The 20,087-nt window shown below is 43.7% G+C and overlaps 1 protein-coding gene across 1 annotated transcript; it reads left to right on the top strand.

Annotated features, from left to right (window-relative positions):
• Positions 1–464: 464 nt before the first annotated feature.
• On the top strand, positions 465–18,400 carry LOC123622312 (1,25-dihydroxyvitamin D(3) 24-hydroxylase, mitochondrial). Its single transcript, XM_045528547.1, is given in 13 exon segments — positions 465–881; positions 883–1,071; positions 1,301–1,491; positions 2,744–2,837; positions 4,699–4,795; positions 7,236–7,327; positions 8,010–8,121; positions 9,444–9,589; positions 12,646–12,812; positions 13,609–13,687; positions 14,150–14,347; positions 14,441–14,561; positions 16,486–18,400. Coding segments are annotated over 12 exon segments (1,545 nt in total). The 5' UTR covers positions 465–812; the 3' UTR covers positions 14,552–14,561; positions 16,486–18,400.
• Positions 18,401–20,087: the final 1,687 nt, after the last annotated feature.

Here is a 20,087-nt window from a genome sequence, read left to right as displayed (position 1 = left end):
CCAAACTTCCTCCAGGGAAGTTCAGTCCAGGCTGGGAAAACCTGGCTCCTCGGGAGGCGCCCGCAGCCTTCCCGGCGCGCACCCGGAGACCTCGCCCGCCCGGCTGCGCGATTGTGCAAGCGCCGGGCTGCACCGGCGGCCGCTGCCGGCTCCTGCCCGCCGAGGGAGGGCGGGGAGGCGCGCGGGGCGCACACCCGCTGAACTCTCGGCTCGGCCTGCCTTCCCGGGGGTTATCTCCGGGGTGGAGTCCGTGGCGCACCGGTCACCCGCGGCCCAGGCGCCCTCGCTCACCTCGCTGACTCCATCCTCCTTCCACCCCCTCCCCCGGGTCCTGCGTCCCTCGGGGCCTGGCCAGCCGGGGGCCACTCCGCCCTACTCTGCGTGCTCATTGGCCACCCGGGGCCTGCCTTGTCTCCATAAATGCTTGGTCCCCGGGCATGGGGCATGGAGAGGGACAGGAGGAAACCGCGGCGCCAGCAGCATCTCTTCTACCCTCCTTGACACCTCACCCCGCGGCTCCAGACCCTAGAAGGCAGATCGTGGACCAACAGGCGGACCCACAGTCCTCCAGCCTCTGTGGCCAGCGCAAGGCGGGCACCCGCGCCCTGAGGCTGCCGCACGGTGCCGTGGGGAGCATCCTCGCCGAGGTCCTTTCTGCTCCCCGCCCCTCCTCGGCCCCCTGCATCACACCTGCGAGTCCTCTTTGCCTCTTTCCAAGAATCATCAAGCCCCCAAATCCCACCAGTGCCTCTTACCAACCTCGCCCTGCCCAGTCCCTGCGCCACTCCTCGCGCCGGGCCCCCCGCGCTGCCATGAGTTCCCCCATCAGCAAGAGCCGCGTCCTTGCCGCCTTCCTGCAGCAGCTGCGCAATCCCGGGCAGCCCCCCCCGACCCGTGACTTCTACCGCGTGCCCGCCCCCTCAGCCGCGGAAGGTGCCCCTCTGCCCGGTGATGGCCCCTGGCGAGATGCAGAACGCGGCGGCGCTGCCCGGCCCCACCAACTGGCCGCTGGTGGGCAGCCTGCTGGAGATCCTCTGGAAAGGGGGGCTCAAGAAACAACACGACACACTGGTAAGTATCTCGTTGCACCTCAATTCCCTCTCTCCTCCCTGTCCTGCCCTCCCAGTGGCGCTCCAACCCCTCTCCGAGGCGCGCGGCCCCGGGCGCACGGGGCGCTCGGGTGATCGGGCAACACCTTGGCTCCCTGTCCCGGAGGAGAATGCAGGCGGGAGGTGGGGCGAAGCGCTCCGGGGCCAGCCGGGATGCGCGCTGACTCCGCGCTGTGCCCGGCCCGCTGCAGGTCGAGTACCACAAGAAGTACGGCAAGATTTTCCGCATGAAGTTGGGTTCCTTCGACTCGGTGCACCTGGGCTCGCCGTGCCTGCTGGAAGCGCTGTACCGCACCGAGAGCGCTTACCCCCAGCGGCTGGAGATCAAGCCGTGGAAGGCCTACCGCGACTACCGCAAAGAAGGCTATGGGCTGCTCATCCTGTGAGTCCGCGCGGTCGGAGGGACCGGGCAGGCCGGGCCTCCAGCGCCTGATGAGCCTGGAAATTGGGAGGGGGGCGGGAATTAGAGTTTCCTGGAGCTGGACCCTTCTTAGGGCGGATAGCAAAGCCCCTACTCGGTGCAGGTGCAATCTGACCCCTTGCGCAGACTGCAGTGGATCCAGCGGAGACCGTAGTGGATCCAGGGGAAATGTGCACTGCGCACCCACACCTGCGTTCTCTCTGGCCACTGGGCAGGACCACGCCCTTCCGTCAAAGAAATGCCAAAACAGGGTTATACAAATTGTGGTGTTCAGACTCCTGGGCAGGATAAGATTCCGAAGTCTGTGCCAGGCAAACGTCCTACACAAACAAAATTATTTCTTAAAATTCCCTGAAACTCCTCCTTTTAAGCTCAAAAGCCAGAAATTAACTTCTTTTGCTTTTGACAGTGACCTTCCTGTCACTGACAAAGAGGACTGGAAATTATGACTTATTTCTATTTGCAAAGGTGGGATGAGGAGGGATGTCAGGGTTGCATTTTATAAATACTACAATGTGATGTGATTCCTCTGCTTTGTAATGGTTAGCATTTATCAAGCTAGCACTTTTTGTTAAAGCCCTCAAATTGTAATGCCTAATAGTTGTGTTAAAACTTTCCAGGATAGAATTACTGGAATTAAAAAACATATTAATGCACGGTGATGCATCATGGCTATGGGCAGGTGCAGAAGGTTGCATGATGGCTACAAGCTTTTTATAACTCCTGTGAATCTATGACTGTGTGTTATTATTTGGAGGTAATGGTAAAATTCCAAATTTGAGTTGTTTTGTGAATGTGAGGCCCAAGCCAATAAGTTTAAAGAAGACAAGGCTTTTCTTTAAACAAATCTGAGTTGCTGGAGAGGGGTGTTCATATGCCCACTCTTGTTGTTGGGAATCGAGGCCTCTGGCCTCCCAGCCCTCCCCTTACAAGGGCATCTCAAAATCCCTGAACCCAAATTATCTAAGCTTCAACTTCCTGGTGCAATCTTTGGCTAGGAGGAAAGGTGCTTTTTTGTTCTGTTGTCCAACTACTGTCAAAATATTGTCAGTATTTCACCTGAAATATTCTAATGTTAATACTCTCTGGATATTTCTTGGCATTATTCTCAGTGTTTATTTGCTTGTATAGTCCATGAAGTTGCAGCTGAAAGTATTTCTGCATCTTCCTTCTTTTTTGATTTGCTCTAAATATAATCCTGCTTCTCTCCCAGGGAAGGTGAAGACTGGCAGAGGGTCCGGAGTGCCTTTCAAAAGAAACTAATGAAACCAGTGGAAATTATGAAGCTGGACAACAAAATCAATGAGGTTTTCAGGCTGGGGCCAGCTTTTCTGGGGCTCTTAAGGATAGAGGGATATTAATGGAGCTTCAAGTCACAGCTATGAAGTGCAGAGGGAAAAGAATGCAATTTGGGTGATTCAGGGGTCTTCTCTTTCTCTCCATTCCTCCCGACAACCTTCTCTCCCAAAACCCTTATTTCTCCTTCTTTCAGCCTCTTTTAAAGTAACATCACAATGAGGGAACAGTGAGGAGCACAGACTTTGATATCCTACAGTCTTAGATTTGAGCCCTAGCCACTCCACCCACTAGCTATGAGACCTGGCTATACCACTTAACTTTCTAAGCCTCAGTTTCCCAATCTACAAAATGGGAGTAAGAGTTCCCACCTTGTGAGAATTATAATAAGATAATGCTTGTAAAATTCTTAGGTAGTAACATTGGAGCTGGGTTTTGCAGGAGAGTAGGAGTTTACAAAGCAAAGAAGGTGGAGGAAGGTATTCAGGCAGAGAGAATAGCATGCTGAAAGTATGGAGGCATGAACCTGACATGGTGTGTTCAGAGAATGGGATAGTCAATGCAACTGAAGTGAGGCCGCCTTTGAAATGACCCTGGCCAGGGGGAAGGTCTTTACAATGTGTTTGTACCATACTAAAGTATGTGGACATTATCCTTTAGCCCACGGGGGTCAGAGGGTGTTGTAAGCATATAATAATCTCTTTTTACTCCTGTTCACTTTGGGTGTTTATTTTGAATTGGACTTGGACCCAGATGGGATCACATAGGTGAGGGATTGCAAACTCAGAAGATTCCAGAGGCCAGGTAACTAACATAAGAGAAGAAGGCAGGCCTCGTAAAGATTTTAGCAAACACGGTAGTGTGTGCCTTCCTAGAGAGCACAGCCCCCCAGCTCCAGCAAATTACTGCCACGTGGGAATTCAGACCCAGTGTCATCACATCTTGTAATTATTATTTATTTTTTATGATGAATAGTGGGAAATCCACATGTTAATGTGAAACCTCTTGATTTTTTGTTTAATGGTAACAGATTCAAAGTACTTTTAATGCACTATGTGGGCAAGCTAAACATGCCCATTGATTACATATGCAGGCTTTATGGTCACACAATACCTTGTGTCAGGGTCTGGCATGACAACTTATCAGCTGTGTGTCCATGGATGAGTGACTTAGCCACTCTAAGCCTCAATTGTCTCATCTGTTATATGGGAAATGGGAGGAATGACAGTGCCTACTACCTCATGGCGTTGCTATGAGGATCAGCTAATACATTGTACAGTGCTTGGTACTATACAAACCTCATTCGGTGTGAGGCATTTGTCATCAAAAGCCTTGGTTTTTTGAAACTGGCATCCAAAGGCCTTATGTGATTTTCCCAAGGTCATAGACCATTTAGGAAAGAAGCTGTGCCCACAATTTTCAGATCTCCTGGCTCCAAGTTCGACATGCTTAACACAACCGCCAACAGTTCGCTTGTCCAGATATGGAAGTGCACACCTCAGGGTAGTGGCAGCGTCACAGTCCTGGAGAGGTTGTGCCAACAGGGGCACTTGGCCGATTTCTCCTTCGTGGTTTATTGCCCCATTCTGATGAGAAGAAATGTTTTCCTTTTCTTAAATTGCCAGAATCATTTTTAGATCAAAAGCTGAAACTTAAGCTTCAGGAAATAACCCAGGACAAGGTTGTTAGTGGATAAAGGGGGGTTCCCAAGGAGGCTATGTAATTAGTGTCATTTCAGCATGAATGGCAGTACAGCAGTATGGGCCATCAATACACAACATGACAAAACCCAAAGTTAGCTTACTGAACTTTAAACTGTTGTTTTCCTTCAATGACTTTAAAATGTGTCTTTTGTTGTTGCCTTCTTTTAAGGTCTTGGCTGATTTTATGGTTAGAATAGATGAGCTCTGTGATGAAAGGGGCCACATTGAAGACTTGTACAGCGAACTGAACAAATGGTCATTTGAGAGTAAGTTATCTTCACTATCTTGCTCGTTTGATTTTGCAGGTGATTTTGAAGCTGACACGGCTCTGTTGGTAACTCTCCTGTAAACATACACTATTGCTGACTGTAGGACCAGGGAAAGGCATAGCAGCCCTTTTAATGATAATAGAGGTGTATGTTTTGGAAATTTTCCACTGGAAGTACCTAAATTAAGGAGTATCAAATGCATTTAGTTGCAAGTCAAAGAAAACCTGACACTGTGGGTTTAAAACCTATCATCTAGCATTACAGGAAGTCTCAAGGAAGGCAGTTCGGCCCTTTCTGGCTTTCTGCTCATCTATGCTTAGCTGGTTGGCTTGTTGCAAAATGACTGCTGCAGACCTCACCTCTGCATTCCAGGCAAAAAGAAGAAGGAAAAAGAAAAGAACTAAGCCAGCTGCACTGGTTCCCTTTATCGAGAGACCAAAAAAGAGTTTTTCCTTTAGGTCTCATTGACCATACTTGGGTTATGGGGTTACTGCGGCTGCTACAAGGAAGGCTAGGAAATCAGGGAACAGGACTGTGATCAGTCTTCAATCAATCCTGATATTGCCTGGAGACTGGTACCACTGACAGCCTAAATAAAATCAAGACTTTCTTAGGGACAGAATGGGGGGAAGTGAGTATTTGGTGGGCTATTAACAATGTCTGCTACGCATGTTATCAATAATAAGCTCTGGCAAAAGTACGACATTACAAGAGAGATTCATTCATGTATCAAGAATGGCTACATTTGCATAGTGGCAAAATCTTGTGGATTCAATCTGCAACATGTGCCAAAAAATGCCCCACAAATGGGAAAATAGCACTCTTGGGTTGCACCCACCAGTGCTTAGTGTTTTTGAAACACTGGAACATATATGTGAATCAGTTCTGCTGCTACCGTGATACAGCAACCCACTATTAATTAAAAAAAAATGTTTATGCTGTTGAATATGTTTAACAAAGTGGGCCACTTAGCTATTAAAGACCTAGGTATTTATAAATGGGAAAGTATTATCTTAATTTTAATATGCACTTTGTTAGACAATGATCATCTGGTAAATAGTCATGTCCTAAATTGTATGGGTTCCTGTACTGTTTCATGGTATTCTCCATAGATGCCTACTACCTGTACTATTTAACTACTTTTTCATTAATTGTTTTAAGTTTATCTTGAAAAAAATGTTTAATGCTTCCATAAATTCAGAGTCAGAATCACTGCCATAAAAGAATTACCATAAATCATTTTCTTAAAAAGTTCAGGTACCACCCAGAGTTCTGTCTCGGATACTCCCAATGGTACACATGTCACGCATTGTGGAACTCAAATATGGGGAAACCGTGAAAGGCTGGACAGGAATGAGCGGAGTTGGGAACCTATGAGCAGAGTCAGAAAGCTGTGGAATCGCACTGACTAAGCTTGTTGACTCGCCGCTCAGCTTTATGATTTTAGGCCAGTCGTTTACCCTCTTAGGCTCAGTGTCCTAGTTTATAAATCGAGAGCTAATTACCCACCTATCAAAAGGTGGTTGTAGTGATCTTGGATCATAAAAGAGCACAGTCATAGAAGATAATGTTTAGGACATGGGGGAAATATTTAAATGGGCACATAGTAGTTGTACTGTGTGCAGTTGCTAATGTTCTTAGAGATGTTAATGACATTGTGGTTATATGGGAGGATGTCTTTATTCTTAGGAGATTTCTGCTAAAGGATTTAATGATGAAGTGTCATGAGGGTTGAAAATTAATTTCCAATGGTTCAGCACACACAGACACACAGACACGTACATGTATACATACAAAGAGAAAGTCATTGTAGCAAAATGTTGATGATTGCTGCATCTGAATTCAGAGGATAGAGGTATTTATTATACTGTTCTTTCATTTTTTCTGTAGGCAAAATAAAGAGTTGAGAATTTTAAAGAGGTCATGTCTAAATAAAACGATGAAATGGGGAAAGAAAGCACATATAAAGTGCTAGCCCTGTGCCTGGCATACAGTGGGTGCTCAGTACATCATTCCCTTCCCATCTCTTCCTCTCGTGAATGGCTTCCTGTTGGTCCTGGAAGGCAACAGAATCCAGTAAGGGACTCCAGCCACACAGCTGGGTTAAGGGCGTAGCACACCCTGACCCAACAGCACGTTTGCTGCAGCCACTGGATATCCCGTGTGACTGACGTGATTAAGGACAGTGCATTTCTGACCAGGACGTTCTAAAGGCGATGATGGGTCATTGGACCTGGAGATAATTTCTAGGAAGAGAGGAGAGTGATCGCTCCTTTTGTTTCAGACTCTTTGCCTTTCCTCTGTTCTTGGACGTCTGTTGTGTCTTAGAAAACCCCACGCTTTTAGGAGACACAGAATCGAGTCTTTAATAGCCAGCTAATCACAGACTCCATGTTGCGGTATTGTGTGTAACACGGATAATTATTTTAAATAACAGGTATCTGCCTTGTGTTATATGAGAAGAGATTCGGGCTCCTTCAGAAGAATGCAGGGGATGAAGCCCTGAACTTCATCACGGCCATCAAAACGGTAAGCACCCCTTCCCTGACATTTACAGATTGATCTTTACAGAACTTCCCAGTGTTTCCCAAGGAGTGGCATGCACGCACGCTTTGTGTCAGCAGTTAAGTGTTCACTGTAATGTGTATTGCATATTTTAGTGTATTTATGTGCATATATGCCCATATCATAAAGAAGCATGTAAAATCCATTATTTCTTCGTTTAGGCAAGGTCAAATATGTAATAGGTATTTCAGTTAAAGTTGTCAGTCGATTAAAAATACTTTTTAAAAAGAGCCTGAAAGTTTTCAGATTTTAAATTTTTGAGTAGTTTAGGTGGTATGTGGACATGGTAGACATTATGAAATTGGTCTGGGGATGACGGAAGTTTGGAAATTATTGGAAATTTAAGTGAATATGAAAGTTCATTTTTCCTTTTTCTTTCTTTTTATGATTAGGTCCTAAGATCAGATTTTTTTTATAAGACACATCCAGTGGAAAATCATCCCAAAGGTTGCCTTCAATATTCCACTGGAAGTGGGGTGTGGACGTTGCTTCTGGGAATACTCCGGAGAGGGCTGGGGGTGTCCATGGGGTTCTGTCCTTTCAAGAAGTGCAGGGTGCCCTGGTTCAGAATGCTCCTCTTCCAGAATGAAAGTTGGTTTTGAGAGAAGGAGAATTTAGAATGAAAAGGCGTTTGCGTTTCTTTCAGATGATGAGCACGTTTGGGAAGATGATGGTCACTCCAGTCGAGCTGCACAAGAGCCTCAACACCAAGGTCTGGCAGGCCCACACGCTGGCCTGGGACACCATTTTCCAATCAGGTAAAAGGGCTGCCCTTCACATCCGGCCAACACCATCCCGGCAGCCCTGTCCTGGAGCTGCAGAGGGAAGGTCTGGAATGTTCTTGGCCAAGCCACCTCGGTCCTTCCATGGAGTTGCTCCTGATTTGTTCAGGCTTTGCAAACACATGCATTTTGGGATCACCCTGGTGTAGACAAATTCTAATAATAAAAGGCACGAGACAGCTTTTTATAGTCTTCTTTGGGAATTAAGAGTGATTAAAAGCAAAAGTTTTGAAGTCAGAGATCTCTGGGTTCAAGTTGAGCTCTGTTACTGGTTATGGTAGCTTGGCCAAATGTGCTGTCACCCTTTCATCCTCAGTTGCTTTGTCTCTAAAATGGGCTAATAATAATAATAGTACTTACCTCAATGCAACTGTTCCTGAGTCTAATATAGATAACATAAGAACCTGGCATATCACAATATCTCAATGATTCAGAGCTATTTCTGCTACAGGATGCAGGGAATATTTGGTGCTAGGTATTGTTCACACATATTCTCATTTAATTTTCACAACAAACCTATAAGGGACATCTGTTAGTCTCACGTGATGCACCTGAGCCACATGGACATTAAGTGACTCTCCCAAGATTGCATGCTAGGTGATGGCAAAGCCAGGCTTTGAAGTCAGGCAGAAGGGCTCCAGGATTCAGACTTTAAATGCTATTACCCTATGTGATCATCATTATCATTACCATTATCATCATTATAATTAGTCTAGTGGTTGCTTGAATAATAGATTTAAGGGAGGGAGACACATGCCTAGAATTTAATTTATAAATGTTAAGAAATTTTTACTGTTATTGTCAGCATACATGGGCACTGTACTTGGGCATGTGTGTGATATATGTGTGTGTGTGTGTGTGTGTGTGTGTGTGTGTGTGTGTGTGTGTGTGGTAATATCTGGGTCCAAATTCTGATTCTGAAAGTGAACCCAAATCCCACTACCTTTCATGTTGGTCTCTTCCAAGCTCTAAGCTCTTGCTGCTCAAATGTGCCCTGGAGCTGGTTAGAAATGCAGACTTCCAGACCCACCCCAGACCCCTGATTCACAATGTGCATTTTAAGAAGGTGCTCAGGTAATTTCTATGCACATTAAAGTTGCGAAGCCTTGCTCTGTGGGCACTGATAAATCCTGGCCGACCTAACAATAAGGCAGTATTAGTACATGTTACAAATTCTCAGTGTCCCTGAAAAGGCCCTTTAGAGATATCAAAAAGGACTTTGGTCTTTGGTTTCCTTTTGTCCTTTTCCTCATCCTAAGTTTCAACCGACTTCCTTTCTTTTCTCTCTTTTCTGACAGTCAAATCTTGCGTCGACAACCGGCTAGAGAAGTATTCTCAACAGCCCAGCGTGGATTTCCTCTGTGATATCTACCACCACAATCAGCTTTCCAAGAAAGAGCTGTACGCTGCCGTCACCGAGCTCCAGCTGGCCGCCGTGGAAACGGTCAGGGTGGGCCGGGTGTTAGTGTGCTACGTGAACAGTCTGTACAATTCTTTCATGACAAATTTTAAATAGTAATTTAACTCACTCTTTCCAGCGGGATTAACTAAGCACCAGTTTAGCAAAAATGAAAAGTCTTGTACTAGGTGGCTCTGGGGGCTCAGGGCACAGTCCTTTGGGCTTAAGCATAGAGTAGGAGGAGCCTTCACCTGCCCCAGTGACAAAAATCCAAAGTAGGAGCTGATGGGTGCCATGCAAAACACACAAACTGCTGTGGGAATTGGGAAGCAGTAAAGTTCCCAGCCTTAAAAAGATAGATAATCTAGATTTTTTAAAATTGCAGATATTTTGATTCATTGCTCATGTTACCCCAAAGTACCTAATTGTGGCTGAAAAAAAAATTGGAATATTCTTTTTCAAGCCAATAATTTTTTTTTCTGCTTAAAATTGTAAACATAGTGAGGTTGGGAAAATTTGATTTTAATGTAAGTGAAACAGCTAATTTCAAATACCAAAACTGTGCGTCTGATGTGGTGGATACCCCACGTAGATACCCAACACAGCCAAACTCCACACACGAATGCTGACATACGCATTCAGGTGGGTTTAACTGACAGATCTTTTCTTGAGCTGCAATTGGAGTGACGCCTGCTCACATTCCTCACAGGGCAGCAGTTCCTGCACCTTAAACCTCTAAGCAGAGTGTGGACAAGTTCATTTTTTTCCCCACATTTCCCTCCTTCCATAGTATTTCTTGTCCAGAGAAAAAATGGGGTTTTCTAAATCAGGGAATAACAACCTTCTCATTTTTCCTCATGCTCCAGAAGGCTGTTAAAAGTGGGAATTCATTCTGGTCACTTTCCTGTTGAATCACTGATCCCAAGTGGCTCCTTAGAGTGATAAAAGTAAAGCTTCACCCATTATTCTTTTCTTTCCAACTGGAAGATGAGCTCTATGAGGGCAATGGCTTAGTTTTGTCCACGGCTGTATTCCCAGGATGTAGAACAGAACTTGGTAAAGAGGTGGTCAGTAAATACTTATTGAAGAAATGAAAGAAATCAGGAACTATTGAGTGCCTGCTATGTGCCAGGGACTGTTCCAGGTTCTTAAGAGACCACCATGAAGCAGAGACAAAGGCCCTCATCCTCATGAAACTTACATGCTAGTGGGGAAGACAGACAGTAGACACGTAAACAAACAAGTGTGGTTATTTCAGATGGTGGTATGGGCCATGGAGGAATCCATCAGGATGATGAAATAGAGATCTCCAGGTATCAGAAACAGCACATGCAAAGGCCCTGGGGCAGAAAGAGGGATGGAGCTAGAGAACTAGCAAATGTGGTCAGAGTTAAGACTGGAGAAGTGGATGGGCCACATTAGCCAGGGCCTTGTGAGCCTTGGTAAGGCATTAGGATTTGTTTACACCTGTGATGAGAAGCTCTTGCAGCATTTTAAGCAAGGGAGTCACCTGATCAATTTATATTTTGAAAAGTGTACCCTGGTTGATGGGAGAAGACTGGACTTAGCAGAGAAGAGTGAATGCAGACCAGTTAACGAGATCGGTCTCTTCCCCAGAGGTCAAGCCAGGATAGTTTGTGCCCCTGAGGTTTCCCAAGCCACTTCCCCTCAAATCAGCCCCTGAAGTTTCCCTAACAGGCCCAGACTGTCTTACATGGCTTTGGTGAAAGCTACAGTTATCTGCCTTTTGGAAGCCCTATTTGGTACTTGCGGTGAGGAACTCACTGATATGGTTAAATCGGTTTCTTTTTTAGTCCTGGCTATTCTGAAAGTCACATTTGGAAAATCAGAGAAATTTGAAAGTATATCTAATTTGGTGGCTACACCCTCTTCCTGTTTTGTAAATTAGACTCTTATAATAATGCTGTCCACAGTTTATTTGCAGCTGAGGCTGCCAGTCCTCTGACATGAGGAAACCTGCCTTGGAGGCATCTTCTTCCAAAAATAATAAATAACCATTGGCCCTGAATGGTCTTGCACTTTGCTCGTTTGTGTGAGTGGCACATAGCACGTACCAACAGCGTCTTCGTGTCTGCAGAAGGGGGACACAATGACCATTTTTAGGGAATATTTGGCTTAAATTAGCTAAGAAAGGCCTAAAAAAAACACATATGACTACTAGTGGTGAATATTATGTAGCTAAAAGCTACACTGGCTGGTTCCACCAATATTTTTTCTCTTCTTTTGCCTTTGGAAAGGAAGTCAGCGATGCCACTTGAAAGGCCATGGGCCTTTGTCAGAAACTATGGCCCGTTCCTTGAAATACTCAACTCGATGCTAGACTTTCTTATTCTGCTGTTGGCATCCTCCTAGGAGGGCTCGTTGCATGTGGCTGAAACCCCCGAATGGAGATAATGCCTTTGTATTTTTGTGGTAACTTTCCAGGGTGTGGCCAAAAGAATTTTCAAATTCCAGAAATGCAATTTCTTATGCATTTGCACGATAAAAATTGTTTAAATCCTCTCATTCACAATGCTCCAACGATCTCTGTTCCCCTCCCTTGACTCAAGATTTATATCAGTTTTTTACATCAAACGATTTTTATTTAAACTGTTTTGAGATAACTGTAGATTCACGTCAGTTCTAAGAAAAAATAGGGAGGGATCCCTTGTATCCTTCACCAAGTTTGCCCCACTGGGAACATCCTGCATTATAAGAAAACATCATCGCAACCTGGGAATTGGCATTGCTGTACCCCACCCACCTTATTCTCATTTCACCAGTGTTACATGCACTCCTTTGCGTTCAAACAATTACTGTGTCAAACTATGTATTTTAAATGTCCTAATGTAGCTGATTACCTAAAAGATTCTATTTTGGTTCCCTCGGTAAACAAGCTATCCTTAATTGATACGTTTTGTAAAATAAATCTGACCTTTTGTATATTGGATTTCTTTAAGGCACAGTAAATAAAGACATGTGAGAAAGCATCGCTAATATATTTGCAGAGCAAGATGGTTGGCATCACCTTTTGTTCAGCTGATAGTGGTTTAAGGCAGTTTATTTGCAATAACTCAAATTTGTGTCCATTTGACTTTCAGACAGCAAACAGCTTAATGTGGATTCTCTACAATTTATCCCGTAATCCCCAAGTGCAACAAAAGCTGCTTAAGGAAATTCAAAGTGTTTTGCCTGAGAATCAGATGCCACGGGCAGAGGATTTAAGGAATATGCCGTATTTAAAAGCCTGTCTGAAAGAATCTATGAGGTAAAAACATACGTCTGACCTAATATGAATGTTAGAATACTGTTCTCTTAAATAGATAACAAAGACTCCCCCACTCACAGACAGCTCCCCAGTTAATTATAAACATTTATCAAACTGCAAAGAAAGAACATTGGGGCTATATTCTTTTTCTATTACTCATTTCCTAAATCATTTGGGCAAATCCTATTAAATCTTAGAAACTCGATGTGTCCTCCCCTTTAAATCAATGATACTAGTATTCTAATGAATGCTCCGAGCACTGATTAAGATCAGGGCATGATTGAAGATTGAGATGACAGCGCTGCAGGAGAACCATAGTGTTGTATAATAGGACATAGAAATATCTTTCTTGTTGAACCTCTGGTATAAAATGTTCTTAGAAAATTCTTTTTACACTCTTTCTGGAAAACGAAACATTTTAGGATTAGAAGAAAACAGTATTAACTTCACAAAGGGTAGACAGGAGAAACGTAGCACAAACATCAGGCTTCAAGGTGAAGCATGAGAAACCTACACACTGAAGTCTGGAATGAAACCGGGAAAACCACCGTTAACAGCTACCAATCAGCCTCGTCCTGGGGGTTTAACTAACACAATATGATAAGAATAAGGAACAAGAGACATAAATATCAGGAAGAAAGAGGCAGAACTCCTTTAGGAAGAGTTGTGGTCATGTTCCCTTTTTGAGTATGAACTTTTGCAGCACTTACTTATCCAACCCAGTCTGGGTTCCCACTGACACTTCGGACGGAACTTGGTCTGTGCCCACCTTACATCTTTGGTTTTGTTTACTCAGGCTAACGCCGAGTGTGCCATTTACAACTCGGACTCTTGACAAGGCAACAGTTCTGGGTGAATATGCTTTACCCAAAGGAGTAAGTAGAATTTGTATATTTTATACCTTACAAAGCTTTGAAAGATCATCTTTCCAAATATTCATCTGATCTCCCTGTTTTCCAAGAGAACATTGATTTTGGAAGTACATAAGTGGTAGTGCATAGTACATGTTGCATAGTATAGGATTAGAAATCATGACTATGGAGACAGAGACCTGGATTCGATTTCACCTTTATCTGTGTACTCTTAAGTGAGTTACATAACTTCTGTGAGCCTCAACTTCCTCCTCTGTAAAATGGGGTTAATAATAGACTCTTGTAAGAATGTGATGCAAGATTTTAAAGTTCCTTACCTATTTATTACTTGGCACATTTTAACCACTCCATGCATGTTATGGGGGTTTACTTTTACGTTTGTAAGGTGATCACTTTTGTAAATTTTGCAATTCACATGTTCTCTTCTGGTTATTTTAAATGCTCTGTATTTCTGTGTGTTTTTAGACAGTGCTGATGCTAAATACCCACGTGTTGGGGTCCAATGAAGACAATTTTGAAGATTCAAGTCAGTTTAGACCTGAACGTTGGCTTCAAGAGAAGAAAAAGATTAATCCTTTTGCACATCTTCCATTTGGCATCGGGAAAAGAATGTGCATTGGTCGCCGGTTAGCTGAGCTCCAGCTCCATCTGGCTCTTTGTTGGGTAAAACCCTTACTGGATTCTGCAGTTGTGTTCTGTTATTTTACAAGGGAGAAGAGGGGAGTAATTCTGCCTTTTTGTGCATGCATGTTTCAGATCGTCCGCAAATACGACATCGTGGCCACAGACAATGAGCCTGTCGAGATGCTGCACTTGGGCATCCTGGTGCCCAACCGGGAGCTCCCCATCGCATTCCGCCAACGATAAGATGCCTCAGGTGAGCATCGGGGGCGTTCCTTATCCTGTGCAAGGTGCCGTGAATGACCAGGTACTGTGAGTGAGCGGAACTCAGAAGTCAGCCAGACTAGGGTTTGAGTCCCCGCTCACCTCTCACTCCCTGGGTGACCTGGAGCAGTTACCTAACCTCTCTGCCTCCTTTTTGTTTTTTTTCCATTTGTAAAATGAGGACCAAAAGAGTATCCATCACAGAAAATTGAAATGAGTAACAAATACTTAGTCCAGAGCCTTGCTTTAATTAAGTGTACAGTAAATGCTAGCTTCTGTTAATGGTGTTTGACTGTGAATAACAGGAGTTGACAAACTTTTTCTTTAAAGTGCCAGTTGGCAAATATTTTAGGTTTTGTGGGCCACAGGGTCTCTGTCACAGGCACTTAATGCTGCCTTGTAGCATCAAAGCAGCCACAGACAATTTGTAACTGAATGGGCGGGCTATCTTATTAGCTTTCTATTACTGCCATAACAAATTACTAAAACTTAGCGGGTTAAAAAACACAAATTTGTCATCTTAACAGTTCCGTAGGTCAGATGTCTAACACGAGTCTTCCCAGGCTAAAATTAAAATGTTGGCAGGGCTACCTTCCTTTCTGGAGGCTCTAGGGGAAAATCTAGTCCCTAATTTGCTAACCTAGGTTGTTGGCAGAATTTATTTAATAGTTTTTTATGGTTGTAGAACTGAGGTCCTTATTTTATTGCTACTGTCAGCTGAAGGCCACTCCCAGCTTTTAGAGCTTGCCCACAGTCCTTGGTTTATGACACCAGCTCAAAGCCAGCAACTACCGTTGAATCTCTCTCATGCTTTGAATCTCTCCTCGTTCTTCTGTTGCATCTCTCTGACAAGGTGTTATCCAGGATGATCTCCCCATCTCTAGGTCCGTAACATTAATCACCTCTGCAAAGCCCCTTTCCTGAATGTAGTCAGGGGTTCCAGGGTTGGAGCATTGACATTTATGAAGGGCCATCATTCTGCCTATGAAGGCTGTATTGTAATATTAATACAAACTTTATAAAAACAAGTGGTAGGCTGTATTTGCCCCTAGCGTCTTGGTTTATGGTATGTAACATGTAGCAACATGTAACAATGTCAATGTATGTATTTATCAGCCTGGATTAGGTACAATGGAAGACTTTTTTTGCAGTGTGCTGGTCAGGACCTTTTTTTGACAATAGAGGATTTCTCATGTCCCCCTCACAACTTTTGTCATAGCCATATACCGACTGCTATTTATTTTATTACTACTGATTATTTTCTGTAAATTAACACAGGTCTAATAGTTTACGTTAGCCTCCTACTGACCAATAAATTCTTGAATGAAATGAACAGTTTGTAATTCTAGTTTTCTTCTAATACACATTAAAATAAATTCCAAGCTTATTGAAGTGATCAAGTTACCCTGAGAAACTTCTACTATCACCGTAAGTGGAAATATGACATTTGCAACGCACAGCCTTCTAGAATGATGTCAGTATTTAAACCCAGCCTTAATCATTCTGCCCTTTTATCAGCACCTTCTAGAATTTTCCCAGAACTAGCTGCTATTTGCCAGCTGCGAGTTAAGGGGCATTTGCTGATAGGTGGACTATTTTAAGAGAAACATGTAGTTACAGATGAAATTTCTGAATAAGACCCAAATGAATACTTTACTATTCCTCCCCAAGTGCCTGGTGCCACTAGGAAATTTGTTAAATTCTGAGTATTTCAACCAACAGAGCTGAATCAAATAGATAATGAAAGAGTTAAAGCTTAATTGTGAGACCCCATTCTTACACATGTTTATTGCTACAGACCACACCTCTGGCACGAGCCCAAGGCAATTTTAGTTTTAGCATCTATTTTTTGCTAATAATTCTTCTTACTTAAATGCACTTTTTGATATATAATTGGGGTGTACTTTATTTTTCAGATTTTTTTTTCACCAAGACCAAGAGCAGCAATATTTACTCTCCTACAAGAATGGTGCTTGCAGCTTCTGCATTACTGGAAAGCAAATTTCAAAAACTAGAGCATGCAACAGCATATAAAGAACATCTGGGCCCAGGTGTTTGTACTCTTTCTTGTGTACCACTGTTCCAGAAGCTGTACTGTCTAAATGATGGTATTAAGATCTTACCAACTCAGGGAAGCAGATTGAGTGTTGGAATGCCAAGCATCCTACAGGGTATACTGCTAGTTTACACTTCACCAGTGTCGACAGCATCTGCACTTACATAGACTTGCCCATGAACCTGCTTTCTCTAAGACCTTTCATGACATGAAAGAGAGGCTGGGCACTTGTCAGTTAATCAGGTAAACATCTACTAAACATTTCAGCTCCTGCTCTACCAAATTCACTGTCTGAGTTTCTAATTCTCAAGAGTAAGTTTACATTTCCCAATAAAAGGCCTACTATGTCTAATTGTCTAGGGCTGGGAGTGACACTAACAATGTCCATTTATCGTAACTATTTAATGGATTTCTTGGGAAAATGCCTACTTAATAACGTAAGCAAGTCTAAATGATGGTTAAAGTTATCAGGACCCCATGAAACTGCACTTTCACTGCATTGATATGGAAACAATTTTAGGAAATTAGAGAATACCTCTATTTTAAATAGAGCTTTAATGAAGTCAGAACCTCTTATATTAGAATACCTTAATGATTCACCGTGGCATCATTTTGTCAAATGACCCTGAAAGTCTTTATTTCATTGATGTATTTCCTCTATGGCACTGGAATGAGAACGAATGAACAGTTTTTAAATTGCCTGTGTGTACATGCCGGCACAGGCATACACGTGCATGTGTGCATGTGTGTGTTCTATGGCAGTTTGCTTCAGTCATTTTTTTAAATATATATAGGACCTGATTTAGGATCTGTGGTGCAGGACAATGTTATGAAGTTCAGTCACAGCTTAAAAATATTCAGTATGACTTTAAGAAAATGACTTCCTATGCTTTAATTTTCCCAGCTATTGAATGGGTAAATAGTAAAGCAGCAGTCACCAACCTTTCTGGCATCAGGGACGGGTTTCATGGAAGACAATTTTTCCATGGATCGGGGCGGGGGCAATGATTTTGGGATGATTCAAGTGCGTTACATGTATTGTGTAAACCTCTCTGCTAATGATAACCTCTGTATTTGCAACTGTTCTCCTGCACTAGCATCACTGCCTCAGCCCCACCTCAGATCGTCAGGCATTAGATTCTCATAAGGAGCGTGCAACCTAGATCCCTGGTTATGCGCAGTTTACAGTAGGGTTTCTGCTCCTACAAGAATCCAATGCCCTGCTGAGGCAGAGCTGATGTGGTGATGCAGCGATGGAAGCGGCTGGGAATGCAGATGGGGCTTCGCTGCTCACCTCCCACTGTGCAACCTGTTCTCCAGTCTGCAGCCCAGGGGCTGGGGACCACAGTAGTAAAGCATGCAAATGTCAGAGATTAATTATGTAACATTTGCTATGTGATTTGAACTCCTTGGAAAATATGATTTCATAAATGCAAAATGCCTAGAAATTTACACAATACTTGTAAAACTTAAAAATTGTGTTTACATATGGTTTATTTTTGCATATTTTTACTATCACTTTTCCTAAAAGCCTATGTATATTTCTGTATATTTGGTAAAGATTTCCCATTTTAGGTTATATTTTTAGAATCTTTCAGAGTATACATTTATATCTTTATATTTTAATAGATATGTACATATCACTAAAATAGGTATATGCTTTCTCTCTGTGGTGAAATTATTTTTAGAATTATAAATTTGCATGTATTGTCAGATTTCATCTGTATATCTTAAGAATTTTATGAAAGTAAGAATAAAAGTTTTTAAGTATTTGAGAGATTTTTCCTCTTCATTGCATTTGTTACAAAAATAAAAAGTTCAAACTTTGGCTTACTAGTAGAAATTTTTCTCATGTGACCATTTTACAAGACTGACATCATAAAATATACCCTTATGTAAATGCAGACTTCAATAGCAGTTTTACCAAAAGATGATTATTGGAATCGCAAAATAACTTTCCATTTTTTGGCCCAGTTCAAAAGAGCAAAAGTCATTCTATAATAAAGACGTGCACCCGAATGTTTACGGCAGCACAATTCACTATAGCAAGGATGTGGAAACAACACAAGTGCCCATCAATTCATGAGTGGATTATTAAAATTTGGTAAATGCATACACTGGAATATTACTCAATTATAAGAAACAACGGTGATCTAGCACCTCTTATATTTTCCTGGATAGAGCTTGAGCCCATCCTTCAAAGTGAGGTATCACAAGAATGGAAGAATAGGCTCCACAGGTACTCGCCGTCAAAGTGGCACTAACTGATCAACACTATGGTGCTCACACGGTAGTGATATTCTCCAGGGATTAGCGGGTTGGGGTGGGTAAACTCATAACTAATGGATGTGGTGAGCATTGTAGGGGGGAAAAGGCACACCCCAAATCATGGTATGGGTGTGGCAAAGTCATAACATGTATCCAAAATGTTTGTACCCCTATAATATCCTGAAATAAATAATAAAAAAAACCCAAACCTGATCATGTCTCATACCTGTTCCTGTGGCCTCCCGTTGCTCTTACACGAAGACCGGATTCCGTGAGCTGCATTTCCACGTCCTTGTGGCCCCGCCGACCTCCAGGCCTCAGCCCATGTCATCCACCCCTGAAGGCCTCTGGACTCCAGCCACAGGGGCTTCTGCCAGTTTTCTCTGTTCCTTAAACACTGTCCTCCCAAGAGGGCTCGCACCTGTGGCCCTTGCTCCTGCCGTGCCCCTCCTGGCGTGCTCTTTCCCTGCTTGCTCTTCTACTCCCACGCACCATTCAGCCCAGCTCTGGCTCCCCGGAGGGAGTTTTCCTTGGTGACTTAGATCCCACAGGGGCCTGACCCTGGGACCAGGACTTGCTGAAGTCGAGATTCCCGAGGAGACCTGTGTGGCCGTAGGACAACAGGACATGGGGAGAGAAAGGAGCCGAGGTAGCGTGTAATTTCAGGTGATGTTCCAGCCTCAGCCTGATCCCTGGGCAGCTCTGGAGTGCACGGGCAGCTCTGTCTGTTCTCCTTGTGGCCAGGGAGTGAGGCTTCCACACTCCTGCAATTCAGGCTGCACTGTGGAGATGAAAACGCCCGCCTACTTCTGGCTCTTGGTGTGTCCAGGCAAAAGGGCGATAGCAGCTGGAGGGTCATCTTGGCAGAAGGCTGCAGGTGCCGGCCATTAGGAGCAGAGCATGCAGAAGCTGGGGGAGGGTGCACAGCTGTGCAAAGGGGTGCGAGGGGCTCTGAGTGGAGCAAGGATCAGGTTTGCTACCCCCGACCTCCCTGAGCAGGTTGCCCAGAGCAGATACTGACATTGACATAGCTGTGATCATCATGATAATAACAGCTAATATTTATTGACCACTCTGCCAGCCCCAGACACTTCTGAGCACTCACTACGTATGAATTCACAAATCCTTTCCACTGCCATGTACAGTAGGTATGATACTTCTTCCCATTTCACACCTGAGGAAACCGAGGCACAG

This window comes from Lemur catta, chromosome 17, assembly GCF_020740605.2.
Source record: "Lemur catta isolate mLemCat1 chromosome 17, mLemCat1.pri, whole genome shotgun sequence".
NCBI lineage: Eukaryota > Metazoa > Chordata > Mammalia > Primates > Lemuridae > Lemur > Lemur catta.
Note: the sequence above shows the minus strand (reverse complement) of the source record. Positions and strands in the feature narration are given on the sequence as shown.